This window comes from Mycteria americana, chromosome Z (assembly GCF_035582795.1).
Source record: "Mycteria americana isolate JAX WOST 10 ecotype Jacksonville Zoo and Gardens chromosome Z, USCA_MyAme_1.0, whole genome shotgun sequence".
Classification (NCBI taxonomy): domain Eukaryota; kingdom Metazoa; phylum Chordata; class Aves; order Ciconiiformes; family Ciconiidae; genus Mycteria; species Mycteria americana.
Genome location: NC_134396.1, coordinates 42,148,238 through 42,162,841, shown reverse-complemented (window position 1 = coordinate 42,162,841; position 14,604 = coordinate 42,148,238). Strand labels below are relative to the sequence as shown.

The window sequence follows — 14,604 nt, the reverse complement described above, 5'->3', positions numbered from 1 at the left end:
GGCTCGTATTCAGGCGGCTGTCAGCCAACATGCCCAGGTGCTTCCCTGCTGGGCAGCTTTCCAGCCACTCTTCCCCAAGCCTGTAGCGTTGCATGGGGTTGCTGTGGCCCAAGTGCAGGACCCAGCACTTGGCCTTGTTCAACCTCATACAATTGACCTTGGCTCATGGATCCAGCCTGTCCAGGTCCCTCTGCAGAGCCTTCCTACCTTCAGCAGATCAACACTCCCGCACAACTTGGTGTCATCTGCAAACTTACTGAGAGTGCACTCGATCCCCTCATCCAGATCATTGATAAAGATGTTAAACAGAACTGGCCCCAATACTGAGCCCTGGGGAACACCCCTTGTGAACACCACCAGCTGCCAACCGGAGTAAACTCCATTCACCACCACTCTTTGGGCCCGGCCATCCAGCCAGTTCTTTACCCAGTGAAGAGTACACCCGTCCAAGCCATGAGCAGCCAGTTTCTCCAGGAGAATGCTGTGGGAAACCGTGTCAAAGGCTTTACTGAAGTCCAGGTAAATAGGATCCACAGCCTTTCCCTCATCCACTAAGCCGGTCACCTTGTCATAGAAGGAGATCAGGTTGGTCAAGCAGGACCTGCCTTTCATAAACCCATCCTGACTGGGCCTGATCACCTGGTTGTCCTGTACGTGCCGTGTGATAGCACTCAGGATGATCTGCTCCATCAGCTTCCCTGGCACTGAGGTCAGGCTGACAGGCCTGTAGTTCCCCAGATCCTCCTTCTGGCCCTTCTTCTAGGTGGGTGTCACATTTGCTAATCTCCAGTCAACTGGGACCTCCCCGGTTAGCCAGGACTGCTGATAAAGGATTAATGTGTAGATGCATACATATATGAGAATATGCCCACGAGTAAGTAAGCCTACAGGCCAGGGCTGGGTGCTGCAGCTCTTACGCAGGTAGTCCCCTGACTTTGTTTTGAATATTTACCACAGATAAAGGAAGAAGGCCTCAGGAGGACTTACAAATCTTGACCCCACACTACTTTCTCATAGCCTCAAACAGCATTACTTCTGAATACAAAACATCTGTGTGTTTTATCTCACTGCAGGCACAAGTGACAAGTGTCTTTGCTGCAAGCAGGAGAGTGATTAGACTGTGACAAGGCTTTTCTTCTCTCAGCAAAGGTTGAGTGGGTCAGTTTAAAAAACCTTCTACTACTTGACTGCCCACCCTTTGTGCCTGGAGCACCCACTGATGCTGACGGATACTGATTTAATGGTATGGGTACCTGGGTTTAAGACAGCAGGTGGCCCTAAGTATTTCGTTTCATATCACAAAATTGACCTTAAGAATCAGCTATGGAAATAATACGAGGGTTAAAGCGAAAGGGGGGAAAAAAAAAAAGATGCTTCTGGGCCATCAAGGTCTATATTTATATCTTGTTGCCATGAAGGAACAAGTGCCCGAAATTGGCGGTTGAACCGTTCGTTGTATTCACAGAGAGTGAGCGTGAATGTGTGTGTGTGTGGGGGGTTGTTTTTCTGCTGATACAGACCAGGACTCCCCTATAATTAGAGGTGGCAGGTGGTGAGGTCCTGCCACAACCATGCGTTCACTCTGGCTCCTCACTCAAAAATAGGATTTGGGGAAGCAGAAAGGCATGCAGGGGTATGTCGCAGGTTCTTGGTTTTTGCACAAGGTGCGCCCAACATGGTAATGCCGAGCATGATTGACATCAGTTTGAAGCAAGCTGGGTTTTATTTTTTTTTCTGCCCTTAACCAGACCTGAAAAGCAGTCCCAGGCTGTGGCTTCAGCAACTGACAGCGTGAGGCCAGCTGAGTTGTGTAGACTCCCACAAAGGGCGTCTTGCTTCCGGCAGATGTCCCAGATACCAAGCCATTCAATCCCACCACAAAAATAGTTGCGTAAAATATTGTGCGTTGGCTCTGGCCTGACAGTGATGGGACTGTTCCGCTTCTCTGGGCAGGTGGAAACATCCCGCCGGGGCTGTGGCTTGTGTCCATCGAGCCTTCTCCCTCCATGGGGCAGCAAGGTGCCTCTGTGTGAGAACGAGAAAGAGAAGAGATATGGGGGAGTTTTCCCTTCCCTTTTACAGTCGTGCTTTTAAAAACTGACTCGTGTTTTCCTAACCGACTGCTGGCACCTAGCTTTGCTGCCAGGAGGGATGGGAGAGAGAACACAAGCAGGGCTTAAGGCTTCTGACACATTTCAGGAGTGTTGCTGTGCCTCCAGGAAAATAAGGACCTACAGCCAAACCCCAGCGGTGTCAACTGGCAGAGACCAGTGACTGCTGCACCGGGAAGCCGATTTACACCTGCTGGGCACCTGGCCCCAGAGAAGAACTGTGAAGGAAGCACAGTGTTTTGCATTGCACAACGTGAGATGGTGAGGAGCCCGCATGCTCAGGAGCGTCATTAGTGTTGGGACTGCTCTTGGTCTTCTTAACGCCGCTTTCTCTTTTCACTGTCGTGCACTTCCCACCCCTGGCCTTTCCCAGCCTTGCTGGGAGCAGAGCTGTGCTAGCGCAGAATTTGAAGCTGGTAACCGCTACTGGCCACTGCATACATATATTTTTCAGAAAATCGTACCATAAAAATCATGCCGCAAATTATCCCGATTCCACAAAATAGTCCCATGTGGATCGGTCAGTGAAATCATGCAAGAATGCTGCTTTTGAAAACAAAATGTTCTTAGCCAGAAGAGGCCTTCTGTTTTGTTCAGTGGGTTTCAGACCTGGCTGAAAACTGGCTCTGCCCGCCTTGTCCTTCCTCCTGGTTTTATGGGATGTGTACTGTCAATCTGAGCTGTGAAAGTGGGCCGGGCACCACACCCAGAGAAGCAATAACCTGCTACTGCCATCAGCGCAGTGACGCCAGCGCAGCCCAGCGGCCTCCGTACTTCTCCTGGGCCGCTGCGCGTGACAAAGCCTGCGCTGCCTGACTTGCAGGCAGACTGAACTAAGTTAATCCCCCTTGGGAAGTTCAGACGTGTTGCAGCCACATGTGCTGCCCCAAGTCTCTGCCTCCATCGGCTTGCACTGCTTGAGTAATGCAGAGCGTGCAAAACAGGTGTCAGCTCTTCTGACGCAGGCTGGAAAATGTCACTGTTGCTCAAGTCAAATGTAAGTTATTTTACAAGCTGTAAAATGGTGGAAAATGAGCACTTGCATGCTCCTGCTTTTCATGAGCTGTCCTCTATCAGTTTCTGGTGTCCAGGACTCTGGTAATCCTCTTCAGTGTAATTGCAAGCGTGAACTGCTCTGGCTCCCATCTTCAGCAGCTCATGGCTTTTATAACCTTCCCAGCCTAAAAGAAGGAGTATTCTGTGGTGTGCTGGCAGTTTTTTTGTTTGTTTATTTGTTTTAGAAGAATCTCCAACCACGGCAGATTTTTCCATTTTCTAGGAGAAGCACTGTAGGCCAAAAGTGGAAGAATAAGAACTGGGAGAAAATATAATAGGTTAATGTCTCCCTAGGTCTGGAAAGCAAGAAAACTAAATTGACTGTCAGTAAAAAAATAACCATAGAGGATCAGAAGAAAAGTCAATCTACTCACATGTCCTGTCTCTGGCGTGTGCTTAGACCAGAACAAGCACGTGCTCCTAGAGCATCCTCTGGTATAAAACTCCCTGGCTATCAGTCAGGCTCAGAGACTTGCCATGCTGGAGGTTGTTGCCTCTCTATCTTCAGTGCCCCTTTCAAGAACCTTCCCTCCCTGGCTTTTCCTAATTGCTTTTTGAATCTCTTTATATTTCTGTTACACAAAGCATCTCGTGGTGGTGAGTTTCGCCACTTCACACTCTGAGGACAGAGGGAGGGCTGTCATTTCTCAGCCTGCTGCAAGAGCGTGGAAGCACAGAAAGCACAGGAAAACAGCAACCCCACTGGACTGTGTCAGCACCCAGCACTGATGTGAAAATCAGAGATGCTAGGTGGAGTGGGATTTGTCTGTGCCGTGGACAGCAGTATCTAGTACTAAATAAATGTTGTTGCTAGCCTCCCTCCAGGTTAAAGTGGTACAGAGGGCCGTTGCCAGGTCCTGGTCTAGCTAGATGAGTCCTTGACTGCTAGGATGTCAGTACTATTGATCAGTTTTATTGCAGCAGTACCTAAAGGTCCTAACTTGGATCTGATCTGCATTTTTCAAGATGCTGTAAACATGCAGCAAAAAGACAGCTCAGCTCCCGGGAGCTGGCCACTGAAATATTTAGTGAGCAAGAGCAGGCAGATTCAAGTGTGTGCACAGGGCTGTAGATAGCCACTACAGCCATTTCTTTTGCCATTTCTAGATTTGTTGGATGCCTGAGTTGGCGCTAGACAGTGCAGGTTTTGGGAACACCTGTCAGACCATAACCAGAAAAATGAGAAGGCCCGGTTGGTTTCTCGGCTCCTTACGATGCTCTTTAAGGAGCACCCTCTGCCCTGGGACAGAGTGCAGGGCTGTGCCCAACACATCCACCAAATTCATCTCTGCTTTTGATATGCCTGGAAGGTGTGAGTCCAGTCAAAACCGAAACTCTCTTCTTGTCAACACTAGCCACTCAGAAAGGCAACAGAAGTGTGTATCTGCCTGTTAACCAACACAGCGCTTCCCTGTGGAGGTGTCTAAAGGGGAGGGTGCCCAGTTCCCTGTCTTTACTCTTTGCCTTCACCGAGGTGTTTGAAGTCTGAACCATTGCCTGACAGTGAAGAAAAGACAGCCTCTTCCTCTGCATGCTGCAGTGTGATTTGAAATTGATTGTCAGTTTCCTTAGTGGTGATAAAAACATAACCCCTATTTTATTTTTTTCATTGATAGATCAGAATAGGAACAGGTCTGTGGCTTTAAAAGTCTACTGTTCTAGACTATCCTTACATTTGCTCTGGGACTTTACAACCTGCTGTTAACACAACAACTTTATTTACTAAGCAGGAGGCAGAAAAACTAAGCAATCAAGCAGGAAGCTCTAAAACATAATGCAAATCCTCTTGTGTTGTTTAAGTCTGGTTGTGCTCAGTGCTCTTAGCTGGGGTATCCTGTATAAGTGATTTCTTTGCTTTTATGGAAGGCGAGGTAGAAGAGAAGGTAAAAGTATAGTGCAAGGACAGTGTAATACTAAGAATGCAGTTTGTGAAATTGGCCGTTGTATTGCGTAGTATCTCAGTAAATAAGGTCAAGTACGTGCTTTTAAATATTAGTTAAGCCATGGCCTTTATGGACTGATATTGAAGAATATTGCTGTTTGATAAAATAAGGCACAAAAATAATGCTGGTAATTAGTTATTAATATTTTTTTCTTCTTTTGCTTGAAACTCACTTTTAAAAGCTTGAAATAGAATCCTCTGGTTGAAACAGGCCTGTGCAGCTGTCTGGAAAAGAACAGAAGACTTGAGCTATCACAGGAAAATGATGGGCCAACATCAGCTATGGTATAAATGAGAATATCTCAAGAAGCTCATTGAATTTGTTCATAAAGGAGCTAAGTGGTAAGTGATGAGGAAGTCTGCTTGTCCTATTTGTACTTGATGCATGCCAGCATCTGAGTTTTCTGTTGGTCTGAATGACAGCACGCAACTGATGGCTCGCAAATACCTTACTATAAGGATCGAAGCAATTTAGGAGCTTAAGTTACAATAGATAGCTAGAGGTATGTTTCTCAGAAGAATCTAAAATGTGATCTGACATTTTTTTAAAAAAAAAAAGCATACGATACACTTGCTTTTTGTGTGCAAGTATATTAGCCCTAAAAAATGCTTTAACTTAGTATTTCTTGTACCTCCCCCCTACAGAATGTTTTGACATGTTATGCAAAAAAATAAGCAGCAACAACTGCATTTATACAGTAAGTACACACAAAGGATCTGTACCTTTTCAGATAGGCTTCTAGCTCAGAGTTGAAGAACTACCAAGAGACTTCTGCAGGCAGAAGGATGTTGTTGGAACAGCGTGCAAATGGCTCAACTTGTTGAAACAAGCCAAAACAAGATCATTTATTCCTAGATAATTGCATCAAATCAAGTTTGAGGTAAATGCAATTTTGGCTGTGGAGGGAGATAATATAATGTAGCTAATACAGAATAGGAAAACAGACTTCAGGACCAAAATTAGTTCCTAATATAGCTTCAGTGGAATCAGTAGATGTTATGCTGGCAATAAATATGACTCACATTATCATATAGAAATGATATATATATGAATATGACATTGTCAATATATATGAAAATGACCTTTTTTAATGTTAGTAATCACTTTTAATAATGCAATTATTAAATGCCGTATTTCCTAATGAGTTAGCTAGACTTTTGTAAAGGCATTTCTCTAAGATTTTTTTGTAAGTCTTGGGAGAGATTCAGCAAAGTGGCACACCTGCTTAGTACTCCAGCATTTTCACACGATGCCATGGGCCATAGTCTGCTCTCACTTATGCCAAGAAACCTCAGTGTAATAGGAAAGCAGGACTTCTGGCCAAGGGGAACACATATTTGTCCTAGATGAATTAATTTGAGAGAGGATGGTTATTCTGCCAAAATCTTATAACAAACAATAGCTTCAAAATACAGCTGTAGTGTCCTTAAAATTAAGTTCTGTGCTCTGATCAGAATACATTGACTAGGCTTAGCATTTGATTTTCCTCTGTGATTGATGGCTTTAAAATGCCTTTTCCTTTTTTTTGTTTTTGTGACCGAGATGATTCTTGAAATAAACTGTGTCAATTGTGGGAAAAAAACATGTTCACAAATTTTCATGAAAATAAGTGAACATTGTGTAAAACTGCTCAACCTAAAGCAACAAACTTCTTCATAGAGGTCAAGATCATGAGGTGCATCTAGACCATCAGAAGATTTCACACTGATTTTACTGTCTAAAGAAAAAAGCAAAGGAATGAGGCATGTGAAATCCAATAATGAAGAGAGAGGGCTCTGCCAGAGCCCTTGTGTGGGAATGGTGCTTGGGGAGCAAAACTTCAGTTCTCCGGCTAAAATCAGTTCCAGCCAACACTGTGATCCAAAAGGCATCCAAGGAGAGAAGAAAGCTGTGGCTGAAACTTCCTAAGAGAACTGGCTTAACCTTCAGTTTATCTGTTTATGTACCTTTTTCAGACCACGTCCTCCTACACACAGCTTGAGGAGGACATTGAAGTTAAACTATAGGATAACATTTGTGTAATATAAGGAACTGAACAAAACTCTGAAGGACAGTGGTGACACAGGTTAGATTTACCAGATGTCTCTACAAAGCACTGAGCATGATCTTGCTTAGTGCCTCCATGAGCTGTCAGGCCTGCAGTATGACGACTAGGCAGACTAGTACTAGCACTAAGAAAAAAAGAAAAATGTTTGAGTGCTCAGAATTTGAAGGGAGGGTAGTGAAAATTGGTTATAGTTTCATTTCTGCCTCAGCCCCCTCTAAACACATAAAGATGGTAGAGTGCATGTGGGGTTTCTCTTAAGGAGATAATAATGGATGTGAAGCATGAAAGAAATTGCAGTCTGATGCTGCTTTGTGCTTACCGTAATCACCCTTCCTCCCTGCACTACTGCTCCGCGCAGCCCAGCTTTTGGGCTCAGTTTGCCTCCTCCTCAGCCTTGCTGGGACCAAAGTGGCCACAGGAGCTGCAGTCTTGCATCTGGGGCAGCCAAGGGAGGCAGGGGTCAGCAGCCACTGTGGCAACCTGCCCCGGCTGTGTGTGCAGTATGTATCTTCCCGCATGTTTCCCGGGCATTGGTGCTCTGGGCTTCGGTGCCTGTCCTCCATCATCTGTCCCATCACTGCTGGGGGACACCTCAGCTCCTCGTGCACCAGCGCAGCCTGCCATGCAGAGAGCCTGGCTCAGACTCTCCCCTTGCAACAACTGCAAAACGTCACCCACCACAGACAAATTCCCATCAGAAGGACCGTCCCATGAGTGTTCCCCTAAAGCACGTATTTCCTGGACAGATGCAGATTCAGACTGACCACAGGTCACAGAAGAAATCATAAACTCTTCCTGTGCTCAGGCTCTGAAATGAGAGGCAGGTGATTTCCATGATAAAAAGGAAATCTGTTTTTTTGTAATTATCCATTTTTACTAGAGGGATATGCTCAGTAAGGTCAGTGGTTCAGCACAGGGGTAAAGGTAGATAAATTCTTGGTTTATTTCTGTGGGCTCACTGTGGGGTCTGTGGCTCACCAGAGACCCCAGGACAATGCAGAAACATAGTTTTCCACATGTTGGTTTTCAAGTAAAGGACAAGACCTTTGAGTTCACATGGGCTTGACTGAGGCATATGGAAGGTCACTTCAGTGCAGGATTATTAAACTTGTCCTAATTTACTCCTTTGAACAAGAGTTTGATCCACATGTCCATAAAAGGTTTCCTGATTGTGTATGTGTGTGTGCATGCCTGACATAAATAAAAGATGCACTGAAGAACTGAAGATATTGAAAAGAAATCCCATAAAATATTTTTACACAGAACAGCTGCATGTCCGGTCTCTTTAGCTTTCTCTTAATTTCTGACCAGAAGCTTCAAATTTCTCAGTGCAAGATTCTTGTTCTTTCAGCTATCCTGTAAAACTTCTCTTTTAAGCTCAGGCACCAACACACTGCTCTCTTTTCTCCTCTTTCCCCATACATCTGCATCAGACAGATTATATTCATTCAGCAAGACAGCTAAAGTCACTGCCTTTCAAACTTGTGCTATGTATTACGTCCTCCTCCTTGACTCTCATTTTAAATAAAACTTTGTTCTTCATCTACTCGGAGACCAGGTAAGGGACAATTTGGCTGCAAAAGGACATGCTCTGGGATCAAAGTGGGGGGGGGCTTGTAGAATAGGTACAGCTCCACATCTGAGTTTTGATTCACCTTCATCCTCCATCGTTTGGGGTTTTCTAGGTCTAGCAGTAATACGAGCAGCTCGTTTTGACAGATTTAGAGTGTTTCATACGGTAATTGGAATCTCACTGCTTTAATGTCTTCATTCAAACAGTTTCTCTGATCATGGCACTGAAAGGGAAGTCTTAAGCTATACATAGCTTTATGTGAAAAAAAAGGAGGTTTATGTGATTATGGTAATAAATAGTTCATAAAATCTAGCAGACAAAGAATAATTTAGAATTCATTTATTCATAACAGCAGAAGTTAATATTCTTCTTGCCTACAAAAGAGTTTCAGACATTAATCTTTTCTCCTGGATTTCTGCTATTCTGCAGAGCTAGTTTGGACTGCTTCAGTATTGCAGATGCCCCAACTTCTTTTTTTGTCCTTTTTAGTCTCTTCAAAATACTGTTTTTCCTTAAATAAATAATGCTGATTCCATGAAGATGGTATCAAAGCTGTCTTCTAACTTTCCTGCAGATTTATGTAAGTATTTGAACAGAACACTGAATTCTGGTCTGTTTTGCAGCTAAGCATTTTACTGATACAGAATAAATCACTTCCCTACAACTGAAGATTTAAGATTTAAGCTGTTTAGCATATCCTTTCATAATTTCGTAATTTCATAATTTCTTGTTAATGGTGCATTTGCTTTGGGAACAGGGGAATAGTGTGTGTGCATGTCTGTTTATATATGTTATATATATTATTTCAATAGGATACTGCCTTTTTTTTTTTCTTTCTTTTTTTTTCTGATGATCCTCCTCTATTTCTTCAGCGTCTGTCTTATCTAAGATGCTTCAAACCTCCCTAAATGTAATTTTAAACTGAGCTCATAAAAGGCTGGCAACAGCTTCAAATACTTAACTAGTTACTTGGGACCAAATTGTGTACTCCCTTGGCTTGACTTTGTCGAAAGCATTGCAGTTGAAAGCAGAAAAAATCTGGCATGTAGCCATGAGAGAATTGAAGAGCGAAGACCATAGGCACAGTGATTCAGATTAATCTCTGCATTAACTTCACTGAGGCAATACATCTGGAACACATTAAAACAATTTTGCTGTATGATCTGTCAGTTATGTGCTATCATTCTAGAGAGTGGCTCTTTAAAGCCCTGTCCTCCAGGTTAAATGAATTTAGCGACAGCAAACTGACATATCACAGGAGATGCTTTTCCTTGGAGGTGTCTGTGGGGGGAATCTGTGGCTTTTGGTGTTAGGCCCAATGCCTTTTCATGTTTATATCGGGGAGCTGAAAATACAGGAAAAATTGCTGTTAATAAAATTTGGGGGTGACAACAGGAACCGATATCTGCTAGAGAAATACGAGTATAGACAAGGCAGAAGAACAGCAATGTGGCCATTTGCCTTTTTTTTTTTTAATAAGGCATGTTGGCTAATAAGAATCCCTGACCATGCATGCCTCTGTGTGTATGTGTGTGTGTGTGTCTGTATGTGCACAAGGATGGAAATAACATAGTTCTCTTTTTTGTTAAACGTTGGTGACCTCTGGTGAGCTTATTGCATGCTGACTCTACCTGCGAGGTGCATAGATGGAGAGGGGGCTTTGTCCTTTGGGTCAGACAGGGGTTGGATGGGACCACCCGTTCAGGCCATCCAGATCCACAGGATCCCCACCTTCCCTGGCAATCGCTGCAGTTTCGGAAACTTGGCTGGTTTGAGCTGGTTTTGTTAATGGCTTTGGTGAGTTTATGGCTGGGGAGCATTGCCCCGAGAGCTTTAAAGGAAGCGACCTTTTGGTTTATTCATTGTCACATGCAGACTGTGAGGAGCAGAAACAAGCTGTTGGCATCACAGAACGGATCTGAAGTGGTTTGGAGTTACAGGCCAAAAAAAAAAGAGGTGAACTTCTGACCTTGAAATTTATAGGTACTTGGCTACTTGCTCTATAGGAGTATTGCCTTCTTTCGGGTCCTTCAGCTTCACCTAATCTCCTAAAGCTAGGTATACATTTTTCAGTTTAAAAACCACTCATATGCTGTAACTAAAAGGGGAAAAAAAAGTTCAGTTCCAAAAATACTCTGCCACCGAAAAGAGACACCTTTCCAGAATATAAGAAAAATGCCCACCAAAACCAAGCACAGCTGCCCTGCACATCATCATTCCTGTGATGACAGCTAGTGCCTCATTTCTTCCCTGCTTTCCTTGCACAGGCAGTGAGACTGGCATTCCTGCTGGGGCAGCCCCAAAACAGGCCGCCTGCAGCAAGGAAAGAGGTAACAATCCATTGGGGTAATGAACGCTTGTCTAAAAGGCAAAACCAGCACTGCTACCAACTGTTTGCCCGAGGTTTACATTGGCATCAGGGGGCTGGTGAGCCCCCTGCCCCTGGCTCATCAGCAGCAAGTGGTACTGCAGAACCGGTGCGCTGCATGGCTGTGCCAGGGCTGAGACGTCGTTGTCACCCCGGCGGGGCAGGATGCCAGACTGTGTAACCCAGCAGCAGCGGGAGGTGGCACCCAGTGCTTTTTTGCGATTTCACCCTTGCCTGGACCACCCCGCCACAGAAGCCTCTCAAAGCTGATACTTGTCCGGTGCCCTTCGCACAAGAGAGTTTCTCTGGGTGGCAATGTAATTGGTGAAGAGTTATGGCCAGTCCAACAGGAAGATCAAAGGCCATGCAGAAGTGCAGGAGCGGTGAGCATGCAGCAGTATCGGCAAGGTTTTCCTCCTGGAATGGGTAGAGCTTGGCCAAGATCATCCCGCTGCTGTGGGCTTGCTGCGACCAACAGCAAGACTGGAAAGTACGTGCCTGTTAATTAGTGGTGAGAACAAAATATTTCTGAAATAAGACGTATTTATACATGGTTCCATGTTGCTAAGCACAGCCTGAGGAAAATAAATAAATCAACCAATGAAGGTGCATTAATTTAATCTTACATGGGCCACAAAGATGAAATAAATAACTTTTTTAACAGTGCGTTATCACAGTGCCCATACAAACATGGTACGACTGCCAGGGTGCAAGCTGAGCCTTATTGCTGGCCTGAACTTCCCAGATCCAATTTCCAGCTACTTTAAGTTTGTTAGCTTATCAGTGGAAGACTGTGTTTCTCAAAGTTTTTTCACAAGTGATGTGTGCTTTATGTCTCCCCCTTCCCACCCCCCTTCTTGGAGTTTTCTGATTTCCTGGTGACCCCCAAAGGTGTCCAGGCACATCCCCTAGCCAGGGCACAAGCATGCTGGCAGCAGATCAGCTCCTTGAGGAAGGAGGAACAAGGACTGACTGCATTTACTGGCTATAGGGATAAACGCCCCTTTCCTTTGGAGTACATGTCCCCGTACAGATGACATTTCCAGTGCGCGACACCTATGTTAGCTGAAGAGTGTGCGGTATTTGTTTTTTCATCCCACAGTGGGCTGAAGGTCCAATAACCCCCTGCCAGGGGTTTGGACCACCACATCTCTGGTGGCACAGGGTTGTCCCCTCCTATTCTTCCCCTTACCCCCCCCACTCCCCACCCTGTGGTGGGCCTTCCAAAGACTGTGACACGGGTGCTGAGGTAACAATCCGCCAGCAAGGCACGAGGGGTGGCTCTGAGTGTCCACTGCCTCCACTGCCAGAGCCATCGCCATCATCATCACGACCACCAGCTCAGGCAGGTGAGTTGGGTCCATGCCTCCCAGGGAGGGAGGGAAGGGTCCTGGGAGGGGCCCCAGCAAGGACACCCAGAGCCCCCTGCTCGCAGCACACAGCCTCCCTGGTACAAGCCTGCCTATTTTTGCTCTAGAGCGGTGCAGACCCACACAAGATTTACGTTAAATGGCAGCCTGCAAACAACCTTGAGACCCAGAGCCCCTGGGTGAAGCACAAGGCTGTAGGGGAGGCTGGGTATTTCAAAAGGGTTCAAGGGTGTCTCACAAGCCGCAGGAATCAGCTGCTCAAGTCATGGTGGACTGATTTACAACCCGAGCAATGGCTTTTATGTTCTCAGAGACCCCTGATACCTGGTTGCAGTGGTCTAAGTTGATCAGTAGTGGAAAATTTACTGGTGTCAGGAGGAGGACAACCTAATTCAGGGAGCAATTCAGGGGATGAAGTGTGATGGGGAAAGATGGGGACAACTCCTTGGTGACTACTTGCAAGGTGGTCTGTGAGATTTAGGCACTTATCTGGAGCCTAGAAGACAAATCTGGACTCTTTATCATCAAATAACAGGCAAAGCATAAATCAGCTTACAAATGCATGCATTTATTATTGAGACAGTCTAATGGAAACTTGTATTTCAAAAAGCTTCAGAAGCTTTGGATGCCTCGTTCCTTCACATGCAGCAGTCATTAATTCACCCCAGAGGCCCACCTCCACCCCTCCTTTGCCTTGCCTTGGGTCCCAACCCATCCCTGCCCCAATCCTGCCTAGATCCCAGGTGTTCTGTGTCAATACCTTGTGGTCGTCATGGTTGTCCCATGGTGGAGAGATACCTGTGGGTGGTGCCCCTTGCTTTGCTGGAGACGAGGTGTGTGGGACATGAGTGTGTGTCCAGCAGCTGCAGATGGTCCTCAGCTCCTTCCCCACCAACTTTTTTTCTCCACAGCAGCGAGATGTCGGAGGTAGAAAATGCTTTCCGTAAATTTGCAATATATGGTGACACATCTGCCAGTGGCAACGACATGACGGGGAAAAACTTCTCCAAGATGTGCAAAGAGTGTGGGGTGATGGATGGGAAAGCCGTGACCAGCACTGACATTGACATCGTGTTCAACAAAGTCAAGTAAGTGTTGCAGGGAGGCACGGTGGGCAGCACAGCCTGGTGGGAGGAAGGAACGGCAGGAGCAGGCAGGCTCTTGTGCGAGGGGCAGCCCTGGGGGTTTCCCATCCCGTGGCTACCCAGCGGCGAGGTAACTTTCCTCTTGGTCTCCCCTCGCCATAGGACCAAGGGTGCCCGCACCATCACTTTTGCTGAGTTCCAGCAGGCCATGAAGGAGCTCTGCGGCAAGCGCTTCAAGGGCAAATCACCGGAGGAAGCGCTGCAGGCTGTGTATGGACTCATCGAGGGGAAGGAGCCTGGCAGTGCGGGCGCCACGGTGAGTATGAGTTTCCTCACCTGCTGTGCACCTTGAGCTTCCACAGGACCATTCGTCCCCGCTGTGGGGATGCTTGCTATCCTTGCAAGTAGGGAAGAGCTTGTTCGTGAACTGTTTCCTAACGCTGGCTGCCTCTTACTGGCCTCCTTTCTTGCAGAAAGCTACCAAGGTTGGTGGGGTCGAGAGGCTGACGGACACTAGCAAATACACCGGCAGCCACAAAGAGCGTTTTGATGAGAGCGGCAAAGGGAAGGGTCTTGCTGGCCGCCAGGATCTGGCAGAAAACAGTGGCTACGTTGGAGCCTACAAGGGAGCTGGCACATACGACCGGACGCACTAGGACTGAAGCTGCTTAAAGAAACAAGGGCTTTTCCCCTACAACATGAGAGGAGAGGCAAATAAACATCTCATGCAACCAGCCTTCTGTGTCTGTGCACCCCAAATCTGACAGGGTGGGAACGCATGGCACTGGATGACCCCAAAGAGCGGTGCAGGTTCCCCATCTGACCATGCTTTGATTGCTGTGTGGTGGGGTTAAATCCAAGCACAAGCTAGCCTTCTGGAGGAAATTCTATGGGCCAGCTAGTCCACTGCCATCACACTGCTTTGCATTTCCAATCAATTGAGCAGTAGGTTAGTCTCTGAATAGTCACCCATTATTTTTATTCTCGCCTCCCAACACACTATACTTTCTGTTGTGATTTTTGCCTTGGGGAGCAGTGTGTGCATGTTTTT

General features: G+C 46.1%; 1 protein-coding gene across 1 annotated transcript; it reads left to right on the top strand.

Moving 5' to 3' along the window:
- Positions 1-12,021: 12,021 nt before the first annotated feature.
- On the top strand, positions 12,022-14,225 carry LOC142421820 (tubulin polymerization-promoting protein family member 2-like). The gene is made up of 3 exons (XM_075526925.1): positions 12,022-13,556; positions 13,716-13,869; positions 14,027-14,225. The coding sequence occupies exons 1-3, from the start codon at positions 13,111-13,113 to the stop codon at positions 14,207-14,209; spliced, it is 783 nt and encodes a 260-aa protein (XP_075383040.1). The 5' UTR covers positions 12,022-13,110; the 3' UTR covers positions 14,210-14,225.
- Positions 14,226-14,604: the final 379 nt, after the last annotated feature.